This window comes from Linepithema humile, chromosome 7 (assembly GCF_040581485.1).
Source record: "Linepithema humile isolate Giens D197 chromosome 7, Lhum_UNIL_v1.0, whole genome shotgun sequence".
Classification (NCBI taxonomy): domain Eukaryota; kingdom Metazoa; phylum Arthropoda; class Insecta; order Hymenoptera; family Formicidae; genus Linepithema; species Linepithema humile.
Window position 1 is genome coordinate 5027554 of NC_090134.1, and position 21351 is coordinate 5048904.

A 21351-nucleotide genomic window follows, 5' to 3' on the forward strand; every position below is an offset into this window, starting at 1 on the left:
CCGCGCGATCGATACCAATACAATATTCCGAAATACATATTGTATATCGATATCGAATAATTCCGCGGGACCTTTTATCGGCTGTTTAATAAACGTGTCGAGTTTTACCATTAATCTTCATTTGCCGAGTCTCACAGCAACGATCGAAGTTGAAGCGTGTTATTTTTGGGTTATTTCGTTGATGAGCAGGCCGGGACGGGGTAAAGATTGCATTCGCCTGGCGCGCGATAATGACCGAGGAAAAATCTGTGAAAACAAATCGACGCGTCCATAAAGCTCACGGCGTATCTCGCGCCGATATATCGGATTTTCGTTTTTTTTTTTTATCTTTCTTTTTTATATACAGGTATAAAAAATATTACATTCCGCTCGCCGACAGTATTGGTTATTAAACGCTTTCGAATGAATACTGCATGAGCGCGCCGTGCTCGAGAATATACCCCTGTGTGTTATATCCATTCACTCCCTTGCGGATAGATACAGGCACACACTCGAGCACGATCTGCGACTGGCGTTAAATAATTTTTTGCTTTTCGCAAAGTGAAAAATGTGATATCCGCAAAAAGTAATCCGCTTGTCCGAACGGTAATCGGATAAACCGTTTAGATCGAACATACACTCAATTGCAAAAGTCTGTGAAACCTAAGAAAAATGTGAAAAAAGTGCTGGGACTCGTCACCGGTGGCGATCGGTTTCTATTTGGATTTTCGCGAAGGATACACCCTCGACAATGTAAGAGTGGAAAATGAGAGAAAAGAGAGCACGGACAGACGGCGTATGCTAAGAACACGGCCACGGTCTAAATATACAGAGCTGACGAATGATCTCGGCGAATCTGTGATTCGTTTTTCTCCCGTTTATTCTCGCGTGCAACGTCGACCGTTTAGCGCGACAACGAGCCGGATCGTTGCTTCACCTTTTTCGCTTATCCTTCCACGAAGGCGTTCTTTCGCAATTAAGAAAATTAACAAGACGACTACGCGCCTCTAGAAAATATACAAGGGCACAGAGACCGCAAAGCAAACGCAAAGCAATCCACCGCATTTCTCTAGATGTTTAAAAGAAAGCAGAAAAATTATTTCTTCTAATTATTTTATGCTTTTTTTATCAATAGTAATACAAATCATCATAATTTTGCAATTATCGAGTCTATCTAAAAATATAAAGATCTTAACAAATTAAATTTTTGGTCTCAAATAGATAAGATATTATCTCTTTCAATCATTTTATTTATTTAATTATTGAATAGTTTTGCAAGACTTTTTTTTGGTTCGCTGATTTCAAATAAATTTTGACCATAAAAAGATTGTCTTTAAACAAAGTCGTCAATGAAAGATTTAATTAATCAAATAAAACAATACAAAGAATCAGTGAGAAGAAATATATAAGATTATTTTTAATTATTCTCGTTAGAATAAATGCGCAAATTCTGACACCGTTTGTATCTTCAAGCTTATTAAGTGTAATGTTCGTTATTGTTGAAATTGCACAAGTTAATATTACTAAACGGAATCGTGACAGAGAAGTGGGAAAACTCATAATCTTCTCTGTTTCAAGTACTTAACTCCATGTCTCGAAGTTTGTAAGATTTGTACTCGCGCTATTCTCTCACACAAACACGTGTCCAGACTTCCCGTTTACCGCGGAAAAGTTCAAAATTACCTTTCGCGAGGTATTACCTGCACTGTTCATTCGTCATTCTCAACCTGTCGTCTAGACCGTGACTGTTCCAACTAATTTGGTCCGCGCATTTCTTTCCGCAGAGTCAGCAAGCGCTGAGAAAAGCCTAAAGCTCTGTTTGTTTTTGTTCTTTCGAAGCATTTTCAATTTGTTTTCTTAAATCAGAACTTAAATTCGAACAAACCAGTTCCTTTTAGCTTACGTCCATTCTGGTCGCTCTTGTGCACGAGTAAAATAGATTAGTGAATTGAAAACGCTACATTCATGAATAATTCTATTGTATATTCATTTTAAATTAATCATCACAATATTAATTTATATATAATTGTAGTAAAGATAATAAAAAATTCTTATTTAAGGCATTTTTAAAATTAAAAAACTTCGCAAATACTATTATAAAACATTGCTCTGGCTATCTTTTATTTAAGTTTCTTTAAATTTATAATAATTTCATAACATTTTGCATATTGTTCGTAATAAATGTCTATTAAATAAGCCGATCATGCTAAGGTTGAAGTGACATACTAAACGTATGAGGCAATACCGATGGTGAAAAGCGATTGTTTACCCAAAGATTAGAACTATACTCGAGAGAACACACATTATTTGCTAAGCTAATGAGTAGTTTCCACCTTGTTCGGCAATCAGGCGAACAAAGGACTTCCGGTCACGTCGACCGACCGTTGAGGACTCTGCCACCGTCTAGTTTGGACTCCTTCACGCGACAACTTCGCTAACAGTTGCGGCGACGCTATGCAAACAGCTGCATTTCTCTCGCTTTTGTATGTGAGGACGTTATGAGATACGTTAGGAGAATTAACAGCGTATACGCGATATAACAGATAATAACAACTGTAATAGACGCATTTAGTAAAGAACATAATATTTCTTTATGTAAAAAGAAGGTTTGAATTTTTATTACAAGGCTTGCTTCGTCTTTTCTGTGTCTCTAATTTCTTAAATATTATCCTCTTTTTCCTTCTCGCAAAAATGTTAAAAATTTCTGTTATCCAGTCTCTGATTAATAGTTTCTGCAGCGGAAAAGTGTAATCTTCTAACGCAACTGTGTAATTTTATTATCATTTATGAATAATTGCGCACACTTAAAAGATCGTTCAAAGCTACGAAAAATCCAGCGATAAATTTCCCTCTGTGATATCCTGTTTCCGAACTAATGATACAACAAGAGCAAGATATTAATGATCTCGGATCCGAAGCAAACATATATGGATTTTTCCGGGCAAACGTATATCGGCACGAATGAAAGAGTTTCTCTCAAAGACAGATAACGAGGTAGCGAAAATAACGATATGCGTGAAGCGGAGGCGTGCAATTTCCTAATGTGGCCATTTCGCCGGCAGCTGAAAACATCTTTGATTATTCGCGTAATAAGCGAACGTGCCGGCTCAAGTGCTAATGGGCGCGCGATAATCATCCGAACGCAACTAAGAACACGAAAGACCCGGTACTTCAGCATGCTATGCAGCTTTACTCTTTCGCGGGATTTTCCGCGCTATTCCCCCTTTTTATTCCACAACGACCGCAACCTACCTTGTTCGAGGGTGGGGCGGGTAACAAAGTACGTTAATGGCGCGATGCTGATTAAAGGTTTTAATCCTGACGTTCGTAACTCCGATCGCGCCGGTTTGCGTTCGAAGAGGCGAAAATAAAACGCCATATTCTTTGTTGGCGACCGACTGCCGAGCTTGTCGTTCATTAAAGTCAATCTTTAGAAGACTCGCCCGTCTGTGTTGCCGTCCGACCTTTGGTCGCGCGAGAGAACATGGAAATGCATACTGCACTCGCGGGACCGAACCTTCTCGGCATCGGAAAAAGAACGTTTCGTATTTCTTATTTTTACAGAAGATAGCGCGGTATTCCGCGGAAAATGCGCAGTAAGTATCCTTGCTGTCTCGATAGATCCAAAGAGAGAAGCTGAAAATATATATCGCTTAAGGGAGTACTACGAAATCGAATAAGGATACGTCGACATCGCCGACGAGCGACATTCTCTACGCGATCATAATGCTTCGAAACAATAGATAAGATATTCTTTCAAATAGTTTCAAAATAGCAAGTTTCTTCAAATACCTGAAATTTTTAATATTATAATAACATTGATTCCTTCTGGTTATCATAAGAATTAATAAAAATTAAAAAACTGCTGTTTTGTCAAATAAATTAAATTAATAAATTAATTAACTCGACAAGAACTTTAACCCAAATTATTTTTTGTAGATAAAACTGAATTGAAGTTCTTGAAGCCACTATAAAATCTAGATAAAAGTTTAGTTTTTACTTGCAGTCTCTCAAGTAAATTGCAAGATACCGACGTACTTTACGACGTACTTTTTTTTCTAATTTAGATAAATAAACGCGAAAACGAGCGACAAGTCCCACGAATACTTGGTGCAGCTCTCGGAAATCTGTCACGTTTACGTAATTTCCGGTCGAGTTAAAAGAAGTTTCAACGATTCGTTTCCCGAAGGTGTGTGCTTTAACGACGCTTCGATAAGAACACGCTGATGGAACAATTTTGCAACGAGCACTTCGGGACCTAGGTATAAAACGTACTTCCACATAGTAAAGCGCCGTATTTCTCTCAAACGCGGCGAACATGAACCGACTTCTTCTCTTTATGTTGTTAACATCCATCGTTTTGGCCACCGAGTCATATATCAATCAGGACAAGAAGGTACGAAGAATCGACTTAATCTTGCCGACTAGACGCAAAGTGAACACTATAGTATTACACCGTGATTACGTGTTAATTTCACTTGATCGTTGCCGTTTAGGGAAAACCGGACATTCGAATGATCGAATTAGTAGACAACAACTCCAACAAAGAATCCGTGAGTTAATCGATTATGTTATTCATAATCTTGTACAAAATTGCAAATCTCTAACTTTTAACCGTAATTTTGTCAACATCGCAATTTATTCTTATTTATTTCTGTGTATATTTTAAATAATATATCGTTTATAATACGACAATCCTGACAGACTAAAGAGGGTCTAAAATTTAGACCAAAACGTTTCTGTAAAATTATTCTTTGATAATTTATAATAAATTTGACATTCGTGCTTCATAGCTTTTCTCACAGCTTTTTTTTTTGGTGCTTCTTTTTGTTATCATTTAAATAAATACATATTTTTTTAAACAGAACGAAATTCTACACGTACCAGACCGACAAAGAAGGGCAGTCTATAGTCAGGAGAGAAACGATTTGTGCACAAAGGACGAGGATTGCGGTCTAGAAGCGGTCTGCTTCGCACGTCTGATTTGCGGTATGTGACACAAGACTTCCGAAAATTCCAATCATACACTTTGAAAAAATATTATGAGTCAAACATATTTTTGCGCAGTGATGGGAACATGGCGAACTTTGAATTCTCTAGAAACGAACACTGCCAATTAAAAACCGGACGATGCGGTGGGAGATAACGATGACCGCACCTCTGTATACGACGACAGTATGCCGATAAAATTTTTGTAGAGTAACCCCTCGCGAACAATAAACGCGTTTCACATCAATCGAATGATTGATTTCCCATCATCACCCATATCCAACGGATATCTGTTTGCTTATCTGTATTTTGTGCGCCGATGAAATTTCCCACTGCACATCCATCCATTGTCGACGCATGAATATAACATAAATCCGAAAATATCGAGCATTTAATGGCGGCCCGGCCGCGGTCGCGAACGCGTGTAGTAAAACGGTTAAGTTACATTTTACACGCGGATTTCGGAACGTCAGCTAGGCGGGATACGACCGACGTAAAAGCCCGCCCTCAAAAAACAAACAGTATCGCCGGAGAGGAACATATGGCGCCGTACGATCGGGACTCATTAACGGCGGAGAAACGATGGAATACGAGTGAGAACCCGTAAGAAAGGAGGGTTAGCCCTCTCGTCGTCGTAAATTTAGTGGGAACAACTGCTTTCGCCTGCAAGCTTCACTTGCAACCCCGCCGCAACCGCAACCCCGGCCGAAACTGTAGCGCCGTTGAAAAACCTTACTGCGCAATAGATTTACACTCGAAATCAATTAGCTCCTAATTGACACGGATGAGTGAACGTGACACGAGTATCGTTTTATTGGAAAACTATAGAATATCGGCGACGTGTCAATCGTGCAAAAAGTTAATCTCAATATCGCTTACAACATTTCCGTTAATATAAAATAATGTTCTCTATAGGAAAAACATTCGCGCAATAAATAATAATCTATACTTGGTGATGGTCAGATATAACAATATTATAAATATTATAATAAATTATAATGTTACGCGGTAGTGGTGCGAATTAAATGTTGCTTATCTTAAATAATTCTCTGCATTTCTCTGTCACAAGACATTAATCAATTATTCTCGATATGTTTCTTACATTTCGTGATGCCGAAATCAAAATCACGATTAGTAATATGTAAAGGATCAGGTGCTCATCGGTCAAGGAAAAGTCGTCTGCCTCAACAAGCAGCCAGTCGGTGTCTCGTAAAACCTCGCGAAACTCAGCGGCGGTGCGGAAAGATTTACGATTCCAGCAAGAGGAGCGTAACATCCGTAATATCCTTTCTTCACGACGAGGCGGACGGTGATTTTTCATGCGGGTCATTCTTCTTTCGTCACTTCGTTTAATTTTATTTTAATACGAAAAAAATGGATCCCTCGAAACGCGCGTAACGCGCGAAATTCGCCTGCAGTGTCGAAACTCGAGAAGATTCTTTTCTCGAGAGAGAGAGAGAGAGAGAGAGAGAGAGAGAGAGAGAGAGACAGTTGTAAATATTTGCACAACTCATTGACGGTGTCTGGCAGCACGCGCGACCAAATTTCGAGCACGTCAAAATATTTAAAGTCAAGAGCGCAATTAACGAGATCCCGTCCTTACTCCTTTAATCGGCGCTAGAAACGCGACGCTCTCGCTTGTAATTTTATGTTGTCAGATAATTTTTACAAAATCTTATGAAAACATATTCTTAATTATAACTAATATTAATTATCGCTAAGCTTGTTAGAATTACGAACACAAAAATAGCGCCTCTCTCTTTTTATTACCAAATATTAGTTAATGCCATATCAAATATTAGTTATTGCAACTCAATATGTCTATTCTATACTTTTTTTCTATATTGTATAGCAAACATGCAATGTTGTCTCGAGAACTAAGAAGCAAGAAAGTTTATTTTCGGCGACGACAATAATGAGTCATTTAGCGGAGAGTCGACAAAAAATAGACGTCACGAGAGAAAAATTCCGGCACGCTGGACCGAGCTGTGAAACGGGTCGCGTTTTTCTACGCTCAATTTAAACGCCGTCTACGTGACAAGCTCGAAACCATCGCACGCATTCGCGCGTATACCATGCGTAGATCGCGACGAGCCGTGGCAGGTTCGTGTGCAGTCGTTTCTCACATGTGTACCCTTTTCCCTGCAAATTTTATTTATCGTACGACTGATTCCAACGACCAAGAAATAAATCGGGCATGTCTTGTGGCGCGTGCGCGCAGAAAAAAAAGTAAAAATAAAATCTCGGTTGACGGGGAATTCGGAGTGAAAATACTGTCAAAATAAAAACAGCCTTAGGCATATTACAGACAGAGCAACATTTCCTTATTTAACTTACAGCAATTCGAAATTAAAATTAAATATTTATAGCATAATATTTTGTGACTTTAGTGAGTCACAGAAGTAGATTCGGAAATATATATTTATTAAATGCAGTTATTTCCACCAATGAGGAATACGCATGTACGCGAAAACTCGAATGTCAAATATTTGTATAAATTTTCCAATCGATCATCGAACGAGAATGCACCACAGTGGTGCTGAATACATCGCTCGTTGCCTTAAAACAAATTGCGTTCACTTTTTATAAAGCGCCGCTTCTCGTGCATCCGCGTAGGGCGTTACGCGATGGACGCTCAGAGCGGTGCACTTACACGGGACATAATATACGTCCGACCAAAACCGTAACTGTCCCCGTATATTATGTCCCGCGTGTCCGGAGACGCGTTCCAACCGGGTGTATCCACGCTAAACAATGTCCCGGAACGCGGAGCTAAACGGTTCCTCATGTCTGCAGTTATTTTGGTAATTAATCGTCCGCAAGCTCACAACTGAGATACCTTATTCCATTTTTCCGACCTATTCGTTCTAGTTTCCGATCTTACTGTCACAAATTACATCAAAATCGAATTTTTGAAAAAAATACATTTTTAATTCTATTTTAGAATTATCTAAAACGATTGTACAAATTCATTAAATTATCTTAAAGTTGAAATCTAACATAATTATTTTAAATTCCGGAGAATTATCGAGAGTAAAATTACTTTAATCAAAGCTGTCGCTGCAATCGTAATGGATAAAAAATAATCTTAATTAATTCAAGACTTTAATGTAAATCCCAAGATCTTCGAGTCTTTCAAAATCTCGTATAACGTTAAATCGTCAATTGAGAGATTAGCTATTTAAAATTCATGCCATGTTTTTCCTAAATCGTTTTGATGCAACGTCAAATCGAATGGTGCAATTTTACCCAAGCTTACACAGCCCTTCCAGAACGCTGGAAAATTCTCCCCAAGGACACTGACGAGCGTAGAGATGACGACGGCTTTTAACGATCGTTCCTCTCCTCTGCGGCGGCAAGTATCGCAAGATTTTCTCGCGGCCGACTAGAACGGAAGGCATCTTCTTCCCGCAAAAGTATCTGGAAAAATTCCTTTCCCTCCCCCCTCTACCGGTTGACGAATCAGACGCGCGCAGTCGGCAGTCGGAAGGGATCGCGACCCTTTTACGATCTGCCTACATTTCTACGTTCTGCCATTTCTGTCTTTCGCGGCTTGATCCGAGGTTGCTGCGATGCTTCGCCTCGCGATGCAACGAACGAGACTGTTATCGATCAATGCCGCGGATAAATAAAGATCTCGACTGCACATTACCGAGAAGACCTCGAATATTGCTTACTTTTTGTGCCTTAAATATTGCACAATTATTTGAGTTTAACTTTGATTTTTCGATATAATCTTTACATCAATTTCTGCTTGTTAAATAAATATTAAATATTAAATAAATATGTAATGAGGATAAAATAATGCTGTCGGTAAAAGCAAGGAAATATACGATGTACTAAGTAATTAATTGTATAAATGTTCTATTACACGTCGGGTTACATCATGTGTATTTTCTACTACGTCGATAAAATATGGCAACACTCACGACCGGCTCCGTGAAATTATTGTTGGTACTCGTGTTAATTGCAGTGCGTCGGCAAATCCGCATTTCGAGGAGCGAGAAAGCGTGTGAGCGATCCGTCGTCGAAATTAACGTTCCTCTCGGTTTCAGCGCGCGCTCGCATTTCGTTCGACATTTTGTGACCGAAAAGCCTTTCGCATAAAGAACATTTTTACGTCGTTGGAACGTCGTGCAAACTCGATACGAAACGTTTATATACGCGTATTAAAAAATTCTTCTCTCGAAATTCCCGGGAATCCAATCTTTTTCCTCCTCGACAATACGGCAGGCTCGTTACCGGGACGCGCGCAGTCACGAGACAAGAAAGGGAGTGTCGTAGAAATAGAGTGTAAGTTTCGAGAGGAACTTCGCAAAGCTGAAAGACAGACACATGCGTACGTATACATATATAGAATGCGCAAGCGAGTGAATTTTAGAGGTAGAAAAAGAGTTAGTAGAGAGGGTAAATTTTAATAAATTTTATTATTATAGAGAAAGAGAACCAGGTGCAGAGGAAAATGCAATGATGTAGAGTGGAATATACTAGTATATCTCGTACTCTAAAGTTAAGCCCTCTCAGAACACTAGACATGTTACATAAATTGTGGCCGACAAGCGTATAGAAATTCCATCCAAAATAAACAAATAAAAGGAACACTTTTGTATATTACACGAATAATTAAAATAAAACATTGTCATTATTTTATCCTGCGATTTAAAATAATATAAACTCTGTTTAATGTTAGCCATGGAACATAAATAACTTTAAAACCAACAATGGTGCTCACTTTCGTGTAAATCAAAGTGAATTTCAGCGAGGTAGGTGAAAAGAATAAAAGAACGTCTCACGCAGAATCAGATTTTAAGTATGATTTAATGCGTACGAGAAAATAGAGACGTGAGCAAAGTGCGATGTTTTCTCGGCATCGTTCACCCGCGTAACTGTCGGCTGATACGCGATACGCTTACTCGACTCAATTCCCTAAAACGTCGCCCTAACTCACTCGCTACCGCCCACAATTCGTCGTCCTGGACTTGTTAAACGCCCCAGTAATGCTACAAAGTCGCCTCCGGTGCGGAGGAACGATTCGCTTCGTGGAACAGCGCGGGCGTATATCAGCCACTTCTGTGGTGCTTTCACAAAACGATCCGCTTACTGGTTACACGATCAATCGAATCATGCTGTGCCGCAGTAACATAATTTACCAAAGCACTTAGTAACTTAGCGTCGCATAGAAAGCCGTTTCGTCAACACACCTGCAAAACTTCTTTCACTATCTCGTTTTTATATTTTGTATATTTGAAAAAAAAACACGGAATGAGATTTTAAGTTTTCGATTAAAAAAATAAACGAATAAAAATACTTTCGCTAAACGTTCGTAAAATCAATATTTATATCAATATCTTATCTATAATTTATTTGAAATTTATCGAAAGATGATAATTATCGCCTTTACGATTGACAATTTATTGCGTATTTCCCATTTACTTAAGAAGCTTCGACAACGCAATCCTACACATGAAATATCGATAATACAACATGTGGTACATTTATAATATATCGATCGGACGCGGGAAAATAGAAAATCCGGGAAATCCTCGTGAGGAAGAAAAACGTGCGAGAAAAGGCGAAAAGAAGAGCCGGGAGGAAAACGAACGATCCTGTTAGCCGTTGCACGGAAGTCATAAAGAGCCGGCAAATCTTTTCATTATCGCGCCGCGTAAGTGATACGTATATCATACTAAAGGAGCTATTTCGCAGGCATTATGCCCGGGAGAAACGAGCGCCGATCCCGAGCTTGCGCGAGCCACTGCGCGGCGGCGGACGCTTTTTCCGTCGCTGCGTAAGTGCGTGCGGAGGATTAAGCCAGGCCATTTCTCTGGTTCGTCTACAGCACGCTTCGTCCTCCGCGCGCTGTACACATCCCTTACCATCCCTTTATCATCCTTTTCCATTCCTTTCTGTCGGCTATCTGTTCTCTCGCTATTTCTATCGGACGAGTGAGAGTTATCTTTACGAGCGCTAACGCGACTTCCGTGCGGAGCGATCCGCATTTCTTCTCTCCGAGTGAGACACGTGCGCCGGCCCGTGTAATCCCGCATCGCGAGTTTTATCGTCATCCTACGGTGGCTATTAAAATAATAGAAAGCTTTACGACGGGGAATTAATTTGCGACACACGCGCGAACGGCGATCGTTCGCTATATAATTCTGTGGCGTGCCACGGAAATGTTACAATTTTCCGAGTACGCCATGCAGCTGCTCATTTATGGCACTTAATTAAATATATCGGGCTCTTAACCACTTAAAGTACACGTCCGTCTTTCGCATGATTACGGATTTATTTCTTGTGAAATATAATATACCTCTTAAATTTTTATATCACAATACTTTCCGCCGCTGATACGTGAATTTTTACGCTGCAATATTTTCCATTAATATTAATTTTTTATTTGTTTGCTGTTCAAAGAAATATATATGAAATTTATGCAGATTTTAATCTTGCTTGAAAATAATTTGTAATTTTGTATCGATAAAAATATAATTTATAAGTTTATTTTTTGTGAAAAATATTGAATGTTTAATAGACAAATATTAATAAAGAATTTTAATAAATAAACTAAAAATTGATTTTGTAAAATAACAATACATTTTTATAAATTCCTTCATATATTCTCTCGCAATTACAATACGCAAAGATAGATCGAGTATTGCAAATTCACATATGTGAGCATTGATCAAACAAACACTAAGACGTTTTATGCGTCTGGCAACGTTGTAGCAATAGGCATACTAAACCCAAGTTTGATACACCCGTAACATAACGCTCGCTATGCAAATTTCATTGTCGGATACGACGCGTCGTTTCAGAAGAACTTAATTAAATTTTAAGGGCGCCATAATACATAATATAGCCATCAAAGCTGCAATCGTGATCTGTGAAACTAAAGCGGTATCACTAGAAGTGCAGCGCTATGTAGTATCGCGCATGCGTACGAGTCATATTCGAAGGGGATGCGTGTGCTCTCCCGCTCGCTGTACGTTAAATATATAGAAACATGCAAAAAACTTGCCAGAGAAATCGGTCGATCAAACAGTTAAGCTTATCCGGTCTTTTGCAGCCCTCAAATATTCGTCAGGCAACCGTTTAGGGTTAATAAAACAATAATGACTCGGTATAACGCAGTAGTGAGCCCAAGTCACCCTATTCCGCCAGCTTGAGCTTTCTCTTTTACGGCTCAAAATTACGGTCGTGCAGCCCTCACATGTTTACAGTCAACGTTCGGGCGCCACTCCTTGCCGCGCTGCGTTAAAACTGCCCTAACTCGAACTCATCGCGACGAATAAATCGATCTCGCGGGGCCGACCGACGCGACGCTTCATAGCATTAATCTTCACAGATTGTCCCAGAAGCCCCGATCGAGCATTATCGTAAGCAGATTACGGACAACTCGTCGCGAATATTTTACATCGGCCAAAAACACGAGCCGAAACGGGCGTGATTCACAATTTATTCGCCGGCGAGGCTTTGTCGCGCGCGCGCTTTTATTGAAAGTGACAGGTCCGCAATGCAAATTCCCGAAATATCGACAGAGCGCAATGTAAAATTTGATAATTAAAATGTCGATGTCACGGGTCCGCCAATAATTACTATATTTTAAATAGCGCTGAATAAATCGAATAAACCGATGGAATCAATTTCGTTGCAGTTGCAATTAACGGCGAGTCTCATTTATTTTCGCGCACACGGACTCTGGTTTGTCTCTTAGTGTTTTATTATAATTTGCAGCCATGTCTGATCCAATATCTCTGATCTTATTAAATTGTAATTTCCAATCACATTGATTCACTATTCTCCGTCATTCTTAGGCAAACAAAATGACCATTCGTACATATAAGAAAATTGAAATTATTATAGCCGCGATAACTTCCTTCGCGCCGTTCGCGAAAATGTTGAAAAAATAAAATATGACAATCAATGATACGCAACACGAAGCCAATCGCGAATAGGTTGTCGGAACCGCTGTAATCGCGTGACATCGCGATCGTAATCGTTGACGATCGTCATTCTTAGACGTGTCTATTTTAGATAATGGCGCTTTGTGTTCGAGTTCAAGACAACGGCGGTCATCCGCGATGAATCACGATCATAAAAGAGCCCGGAATTTATGCTATTAGATTAAGAGATGGCATACGCGTGCATTCTGTGCCCGCTGCAAAATTGAGGTTTGTCTCTTTGGCTAAGGTATGTTTTTGAGGGAAAAGCTTGGTGGTAGCATTTTCGAGCAAACTGCGCGTTTAACGGCTGTGAAATTGTTCTCATCGCAGAATACCAGCAGTACTTCCCTGTTGGCACAGTTTGCGACGAGACGAGCTTAATGGTTATCACGATTGAGTTAACAAAGGGTGACAGGAACTTTTAATTGCGACTGCTCTAATTCCTCATCTTGTCTTAATGGAAAGTTACAATAGTTCTAGCTATTGTTAGATATCAAGATTTTTCGGTAAAATAAATAAATGATATTGTTTTCAAAACTGTGAGTAAAAATTAAAATTAAATCCTGAAAAATGTAAAATGTAATACTCGTATTTTAATAAACTCGTATTAATTTGATATACATTTATATTAATTGAATATGTATTAAAATATGTGTTTAATATATATTTTAAATTGCAATTTGACGAAAACAAAATTGATCTTCTACTCATTTGCACATTATACTTCGTGTAAAATTTCTACACCATAGTTACATAATCACATTATCGCAAAACTAAGTTTCTCGGCAAAGCCAGTTTTGCAAGTTAGTTACGAAAACAATGCATGTAAATTATTGTATGTAAATTACGTAGATAGAAGAAGTAACTTCAGAGAGCGAGGTAAAAATAATCCTTCTTGTTTACGACTGCTATAATTGATATAGTTTTGTAATAATAACAGCTATAATTAGTACAGCAAAAACACATAAAATTATTATGAGCAAAACACATTTATAGCAAACTTTCGAATGCACCAGCAAAATGGAATTCTTTTTGCAAGTGAAAGTATAGATTCCATAATATAAGGTTACATCGTAAAAGGGCAGTATCCTACGACGAGAACAAATGTGCCGAAATATACATAATGGCGGGTTCTACGCGCTGTGTGGAAATCCCGACTATCACGGAAATCGACAACGTCGATCACGTACGGCTCGTACGAGCTTTTAATACGACACAGTCGGCGAAGTTGGACGGGGATCTCGTGACGGAATACCATCTTATTCCCGACGACAGTACCGACCCAGGGCTTACCGGCCCTTTAGGACGCGTGTCTGATCCCGAGTAAGTTCGTGAGTTGATTTTTCCTCTCGCCATCAACCCCCTCCCTCTCCCCCTTCCCGACCCTCCCGTGTCTCCTTGCGATCGCGATTCGCCCTTCTCGTGAATTCGCGAGATTTCCCGTGTGTTTTCAGCACGCACACGAGACCCGGGAGGTGCCGAGCTTTAATCTACACGACGGTACGTGAGGTGTTTGCGGTCGAACCACCGGCAACCATCCTCATCGCTTTCGCAACCTCATGCAAAACGACCTCCCGGTTTCCCACTCGAGCTCGGAACGCCTCTCCTCGTGCACTTTCTAATCTTCGAACCTGGCATTCGAGCCTAGAAATTTCGCCTCTTTATACGAATTTCAGTTCTCGCGAAGTAATTACATCGCGCCTTTGTCTACTGCATGAAAAATTCACCTTGTATAAAAAAAAATTATGTGAGAAATTTATATGAATCACATATTTCTGCAATTTAATCAAATTTCTAGATTCCTATATAATTCCTCTCTCTTTTAATCTTTCAATTTAACGAAATATTTTGTCTATTAAATATTATATTAATAAACTTGCGGTTGGAACTATATGCGGCTAACAGATCTTCTCGATAATCCATTTTATTTTGCTTCTCGAATTTCTTCCTTCTTTATCCGGCGGCGTTTAAACGTCAAATTTCCCGAGCGAATAGAGTAATTGGAGCGATCTCATCCGCGCGGAGAACCATAAATTTGTTATTCACAGGAGCGCGCACGTCTTAACGCCAGCCAGTAATTAGCTGAGCGAAGATCGGAGTGTTTATATTTCATTTCTCATGGAAAATTTACGCGATCCTCTCATTTCGTTAAAAGGTAGAAGTAACAAAGTGGAAGCAGATATCGGTGGCATACGTTACCGTCGTGCGCGTGCGGTATATTTATACGATTCATAAATCATGGCGATAACACGTGCGTTAACAAACGCGCGGGCCAAGCTGAACGGAATATCCAATGACATGGAAGTTCCCGAACAACGGCACCGAGAGAAAGAGAGACTCTGTCTCGTGTTGTTTTATACAGCGCACTAAGTAAAAGATGTCGCGCGCGAGGGGGACGCAAACCCAGAAGGATCAAATGTAATCCCGGCTCGTCAGGTCATGGCAGCTCTAAGTCGCGACCACTGCTATCTATCCGATTCAGGACCCGGAGTTATGTCCCTCAAGGACACAATTTCGCGTAGGGACAGTTAAAAAATTATGGGATTAGAGTCTGGATTCGCTCCGGCGCTAACGATGCGTCGTAAATACGTTTATAATGTATAAAGTAGTATATTTTTAATTTTTGATTTGTTATTGAATCGAAAGTAAGACACAATAGAATTTTATACATCACTGAATTATTCTGTAGATTTTTTTCGATTATCGTGACTTTTTTTCATAATTTATTTATATCACGAAGTTATTTTAATCACAAATATGTAATAATATTTATAATAGTCATGCAAACAAAAGATAACAGTACAAAATATAAATAGTGATTTACAAAATAAGCAAACAGTGTTACTTTACACGGAAAATCCGATCTTCTGTAGTTATACGAGGTGAAAATCGAAAGCGTAAAACCGAACACAATATCACACGCGAAAATGAGTTCCTCGCGTTCCGTCGGCGCGATATTTCCAACAGTACGGCGGGTTTGGCTAACTGCGGCGGGAGCACGCGAAGAGAAAAATCAACGTGAGTGATTGCGCAAGTCGGGTGTGCGAAGAGGATCACCACGGATCGACGTCGTAAAAGCGCCGGACCGTTGCCCAGGATCGACCGTGTTCGGGATGTTCGTACATTGGCAAATTCTACTGGGATATACAAGGTGTCCAATTCCGCGTGCTCCAACAACTCGGCGGGTCCGGCTCCAATTCCAGTCGCGGCGACTGTGATTGATTTCTCGGCGGATTTGAAGCCGATCTCCGCTGAGCGAGAATTTCGCGAGAGTGAAATGTTCATCAATGTTTTAGAACAAAACTCTCCGAAAATACGAAGTGTAATTAATGAGAATGAGAGAAATACATTGTGAATGGAATTAACAATATGTTTCCATTTAAAATATTTTAAAAAATATTAAAAATAAATAAAGCTTTTTGCGAATTGTGCAAGTTTTAACGACCAAAAAAGAAAATAATTTCATCCCTCGATTAATTTTAAATAAATAATTTTACGTTACTAAAAATGTCATTTATGATTCAATTGTGTTGAGATATTTACTTGTGCGAATGCAAAACTGAAATTTGACGTGTTCAAGCTGAAACACGGTGTATATCTCGGCACATTTGCGCGAAGGTCCTGATTTTTCCAGGATTCTTCGATCGCGTCAGATTCGTACGTACGTCGGGTAATGCCATTCACCGGCCGGCACGGGATCGAGGACATAGTTTATACCCAAAAGAGGGCCATAAATCCCGGCATCGGTTTCTTCCGCAGCGCGCCATGAATCAGGATTTTTAAATCGGCCATGTTCGACCCGTGGTCGGTGCACGTCCGTTCTGGGACAGCGAGGATGTCGTCTGTGATGCATACCCATAAAACGCTCATGTTTCCGAGCCAGATCGAACCTTTTAAAGCAGCATATGACACGCATTAATTTCGATCGCTTTTTGTCGAGCTTTTTCTCGAACGGTGTCTCGCGTCAAGTTATTTCTTCGGTGTCGAGAAAACTCGCCCAAGGGAATACGGCAACGAAAGTTATGGCAATCTGCTGTTAACAGGTTGTCAAGCGGCCAAGAGTTTAATAATAGACTTCATGATGTAAAGTTGAGTCGATGACAAGACGATAATGAACGTCTATTCATTGAAAAAATATTTCGAGGACTTACATTTATCAGTTGCGATAAATGCAGTGGAATTCACATAAAAAATACTTCGATCATACATAGTAATTTTTCCTATTGTAAAAAGAATTAAACAATATTCTATATATATATATAACAAAAGTTTACAATAATAAAGAATAGTAAATATTGAACAACCCAGCTAGCTTTCATTGATTTTCTATAGAAAAAAAAGTTGAATATTTCGCAGACTTTTTCTCTCAAAATCGAAATTTCAAATTTTCAAATAGCGCACCTGGCTCGGCAGAAAAATTCCTACGCGCATACAGATAGCCGGTTGATTCGTGAGATCGCAGGATTATTCACGACCCCAGGAAGCGGGACGTACGGGGCCGGTAATCGCTCGTCGTTAGAGGGTACGCACAATGCGTGCCAGGACGCGATTTCACGATACCACCCCCATTGTCTATCGAAACCACCCTCCGCTCTCCTACGAGCCTCGTCCGTGACGACTGACTGCGGTTTAACCTCGACGATTTAGCACGCTCAAACGAGCCCGTTGTCGACCCCTTGATGCCATCTCACTCTCGCCCTCTTTCAGCACTGACGCGAGCCGCTTCTAACATACAGGATACAACAGCAATCGCAAACGCAAAGAATCCCCGAGGAATCTGAAGTTGATATTTTCCGAGAAAAAATTCATGAAAAAAAAAAGCTTAGATAACTCTCCAAATTTGTTCAATACCGCAGTTGTTTAAATTAAAATTAAAATAATAAAATTTTATTAACAAGTAAATTTAAAATTGACATAATAATATCATAAAAATCCTAGTTTGTGACATTTCAAAATATATTTGTGGTAAAAAGTTTCAAACTTATGAAAAGTGGATGACAAGCAAAACTCAATTAAATTTGTTCCAGAAAAATTAACTTTAAATTAGCCAAAGTAATCAAGAAAAAGTATATGACTTCTGACACAGCCTGTATAAAGGTTAAAATGGTTTAAAGGTGACAGGCTGAAAAGAGAAGACTGATCGTTTCTCGCTAATGGCAGAAAGATAGCAAATTTTAGGATTCTCGAGTATAATGAATGTTATATATATTGCTCATTCTTTCGTTCATTATGCAAACATAGAAAGTTTATCTTCATTCGCCTATAATATCGTTAGATTCTGTGCCATCAAATGTACACGTGCTCAAATTTTGCAATAGAAAGACGACATCGTAAGGCATCCTCGTACAAACGAATAATTAGAGGATAATGGCAGCAAACCGATAGACATCGTTGGCTCGGGGAACGATACGAATGTAAATTAGACACGGTTCCAAGATATCTCACTTGAATGCGGTATCTCCAGTATCTCCAGTCCACTGGACTCAGTTGTAAGGATAATGGCAGGTTATCAGACACGGTGCAGTGAAATAATTTCAAAGTGAAATAGCTCTCTGGGACAGTTTGTAAGGTTTGAATCTTTGCGAAAAAATATTCACACGTTGATATATTCGAGAAAAATCATAAAACACAATATAAAGTATAAGTAATTAGAAAAAATAGTAAAATAAATAAATTCGAAATTATAAATAATAAAAATAAAGAATGAAAATCTAACAATGCTTCACTTGATACATCGAATGTTAAGTTCGATGTATTATATTATGTAATTTTTCTGGAAATGTTGAGAAAAATGTTTTTAGATTTCTTTCGATGTTATTTAGCGACACTGCAGTATAACATAGTCGGTTTAGAATATTTATTATATTTCTTTAATATATGGAGTTACATGTGAAACACAAAACGGTTAAAAATAGAATCCGCTGTGTGTATCCGCCGCATGCAAAATCGTTGAATGTAAATCTGTTCGTGACCCGGTGTCGTTCGTGTTACAAAAACACGCGGGGGAGCCTTTGAACCAGATGAAACATTCAAGGAAAAAAACAGAAATATGTTACACGTCCAATAGCAGCATGTTTTCCGCGTGCAAGTTCCCCGGAAAATGCCAGCGACAAAAAAAAGAGGATCAATGACAAGGTATATTCTCATGGATAATAGGCAACTACGTTTTTACGACGCGCCAACTATTCGATATCCCAATGAGCGAGAGATCGAGAAATTGCCTCAGAATAACATTCACACCAAATATCTTCATTGCAGTGTCACTAGCAATAACAAAAAATACACTTGCAGCATGATAAAGAAATTCAGTGAAATTTGCATATAAATAAAAAATAAATAGAGTAATAAAAAGTTCAAAATAAAATAAGATTAATAGATAAAAGAACTTCAAATATTTATAAAGAAAAAATATTTTTTAAAGATACCGCAACAAGAATCTGTGTATATGCGCGCTCCACAATTCTAAATAATCAAGAATGCTATTCAGAATATCTTTTGTGCAAAGACTCTCGGAAGTATAACATAGTACGCCTATTCCGGAAATATAGGCGTTTCCGCCGTCATTTTCTTCTTCTTTATAAGAGGCGACGTCGTCTAACCGTTTACGTATTCATTCTATTTCGTTTTATATTCTCGCCGGCGAATGACGCTTTCTCGCGCGTGTTTAATATTTCAACTAGCTGCCAACGAGATTTGCGCGAACACTGACTTTAATTACGAATGTTTTAATTAGAAATTAAATTAACTGCGGCGACGAATTTTGAATTAATGATTGACAGAATCGTTTACTATTATAAGAAAAATACATTATAGATTTTCAATTTTCCACATATTTATTATTTAATGTTATGCCGATTTTAAAGACTTCTTGCTCGGAGACTATAAGATTAATTATAAATATATCAATGTTGGGAATCGATAAATTGAGAATAAAAGTCGGTAATGCATTTTGTATTTTGAGAAATATATATAAATTTATACAAATTATCGTATACTTTCTAATTCTTATCTCATCATTAATCAAAAAATTGTTAACGCGAATCAAATACATCAAATTTTATAATAAGTCTTTTCTTATACGTAGCACAATCATATAATATATAATATCCGCGAGCAAATTCCACGAGCAGATCTCTAAAAGAGCCATTTTTCTCCATCATTACGGAGGCTTGTCGCAAATAGGAATATGTATCTTCTACTGGGTATACTTGCTTTATGATTTATAATAATCTTCAGTACCCGATAATATCTTTTGCGATCAAGAGAATTCTAGCAGAGAGAAATACGGAGCGTCTTTATGGTGCGTATATAAGCACGATAAAATTGTCTTACCTCGCATCCTTTAACATAACGTTCGATTTAAGGACATCGACTTCTTCCTTATTTTCCTCCGATAAATCCTCCTTACATGCGAGCCAACAAGCATACCGAAATACGCTACGATACTAACGTCTTCCTTCCGTCGTTTTACATGCTTCGCGTTGTTTCGAGGGCGGAAGTCCGGAGGGCGCGTGGCTCCCTTGCATGTCGTATGCATTGGGCAAACAGGATCTTCGCGACCGAAGAGACCGAGGGATGGCAATATAATGGCGGATCGCGCATGGACACGCGCCGAATATAAATGCGGCTATCAGGAGTGTTTTCGCGGCAGGGCGTCCGCGTGCGGACAGTAAATGATCGCGAGGGCGGTTAGGGTTGCGGCTGACATCTTCGAGAGTGCTCTCCGAAGAGACGAAAAGTTTGCCGAAGTGGCTCGTTTCGGCGGTGAGTATTGCGAAAGTTTAAAACACCTCCCGACATTTGTCGGGACAGCGAGTAGTAACGGATGGCCGAAGTCTGCCGCGCAAATCGAAAGTGCATTTTCGAGCTGACGACTGTAACATCGACATTGGGAAGATACGATGTAACTCTAACTCTACTCTTTTTAAATTTAGATTTACCTCCCCAAGTTTCTTAAAATAACGGACTGAACCGGAATTGCATCAAATGTTGCATTTTTCGTTTATCTCTTGATTTATTAAATTCTTTAATTTGCCAAGAGTGTAAAATACACAAACACAAATTTTAATATGTTATTAAGTACTACACACTTTCAAATATTTGAATGCTTTCTAATTACATCCTGAAATGACGCATATGCTATTAACGCGAATTTCAATGTCTCCTCCTCGACTGACTTTCGAAATAACTCGCGTGTGAGCTTTCCGGAGTTACTCAGGAGTTTCGCGAAACAGCCCAAGGCGAAACGTACGCCTTCTGCAACCATGCAACTCTGCAACGTTACCTCTCTCGTGTAGCTTATATGAGCCGCTCTCATCGAGATTGTAACTACGCTTAACGATCACGGTCTGACATTTTCAGCCAAACTGTACAGAATACTCTGCGCCGTTTAAATTAATAGCAGAAAGTGGATTGGAGACCGCCGATTCCACTTTCCGAT

General features: G+C 39.1%; 2 protein-coding genes across 7 annotated transcripts in view; one reads left to right on the forward strand and one right to left on the reverse strand.

Annotated features, from left to right (window-relative positions):
• The window catches only part of LOC105668373 (kinesin-like protein KIF26A), a 316872-nt gene that overhangs the window by 153837 nt on the left and 141684 nt on the right, over positions 1 to 21351 (reverse strand). The window lies entirely within an intron of this gene.
• LOC137001043 (uncharacterized) lies at positions 3517 to 7563 on the forward strand. The gene is made up of 4 exons (XM_067358995.1): positions 3517 to 4375; positions 4476 to 4532; positions 4845 to 4968; positions 5047 to 7563. The coding sequence occupies exons 1-4, from the start codon at positions 4298 to 4300 to the stop codon at positions 5097 to 5099; spliced, it is 312 nt and encodes a 103-aa protein (XP_067215096.1). The 5' UTR covers positions 3517 to 4297; the 3' UTR covers positions 5100 to 7563.

Coding starts and splice junctions, on each gene's coding strand:
- LOC137001043 (XM_067358995.1), top strand. CDS start 4,298: ATGAACCGACTTCTTCTCTTTATGTTGTTAACATCCATCGTTTTGGCC. Junction 4,376..4,475: donor ATATCAATCAGGACAAGAAG/GTACGAAGAATC, acceptor GTTGCCGTTTAG/GGAAAACCGGACATTCGAAT. Junction 4,533..4,844: donor ACAACTCCAACAAAGAATCC/GTGAGTTAATCG, acceptor TTTTTTAAACAG/AACGAAATTCTACACGTACC.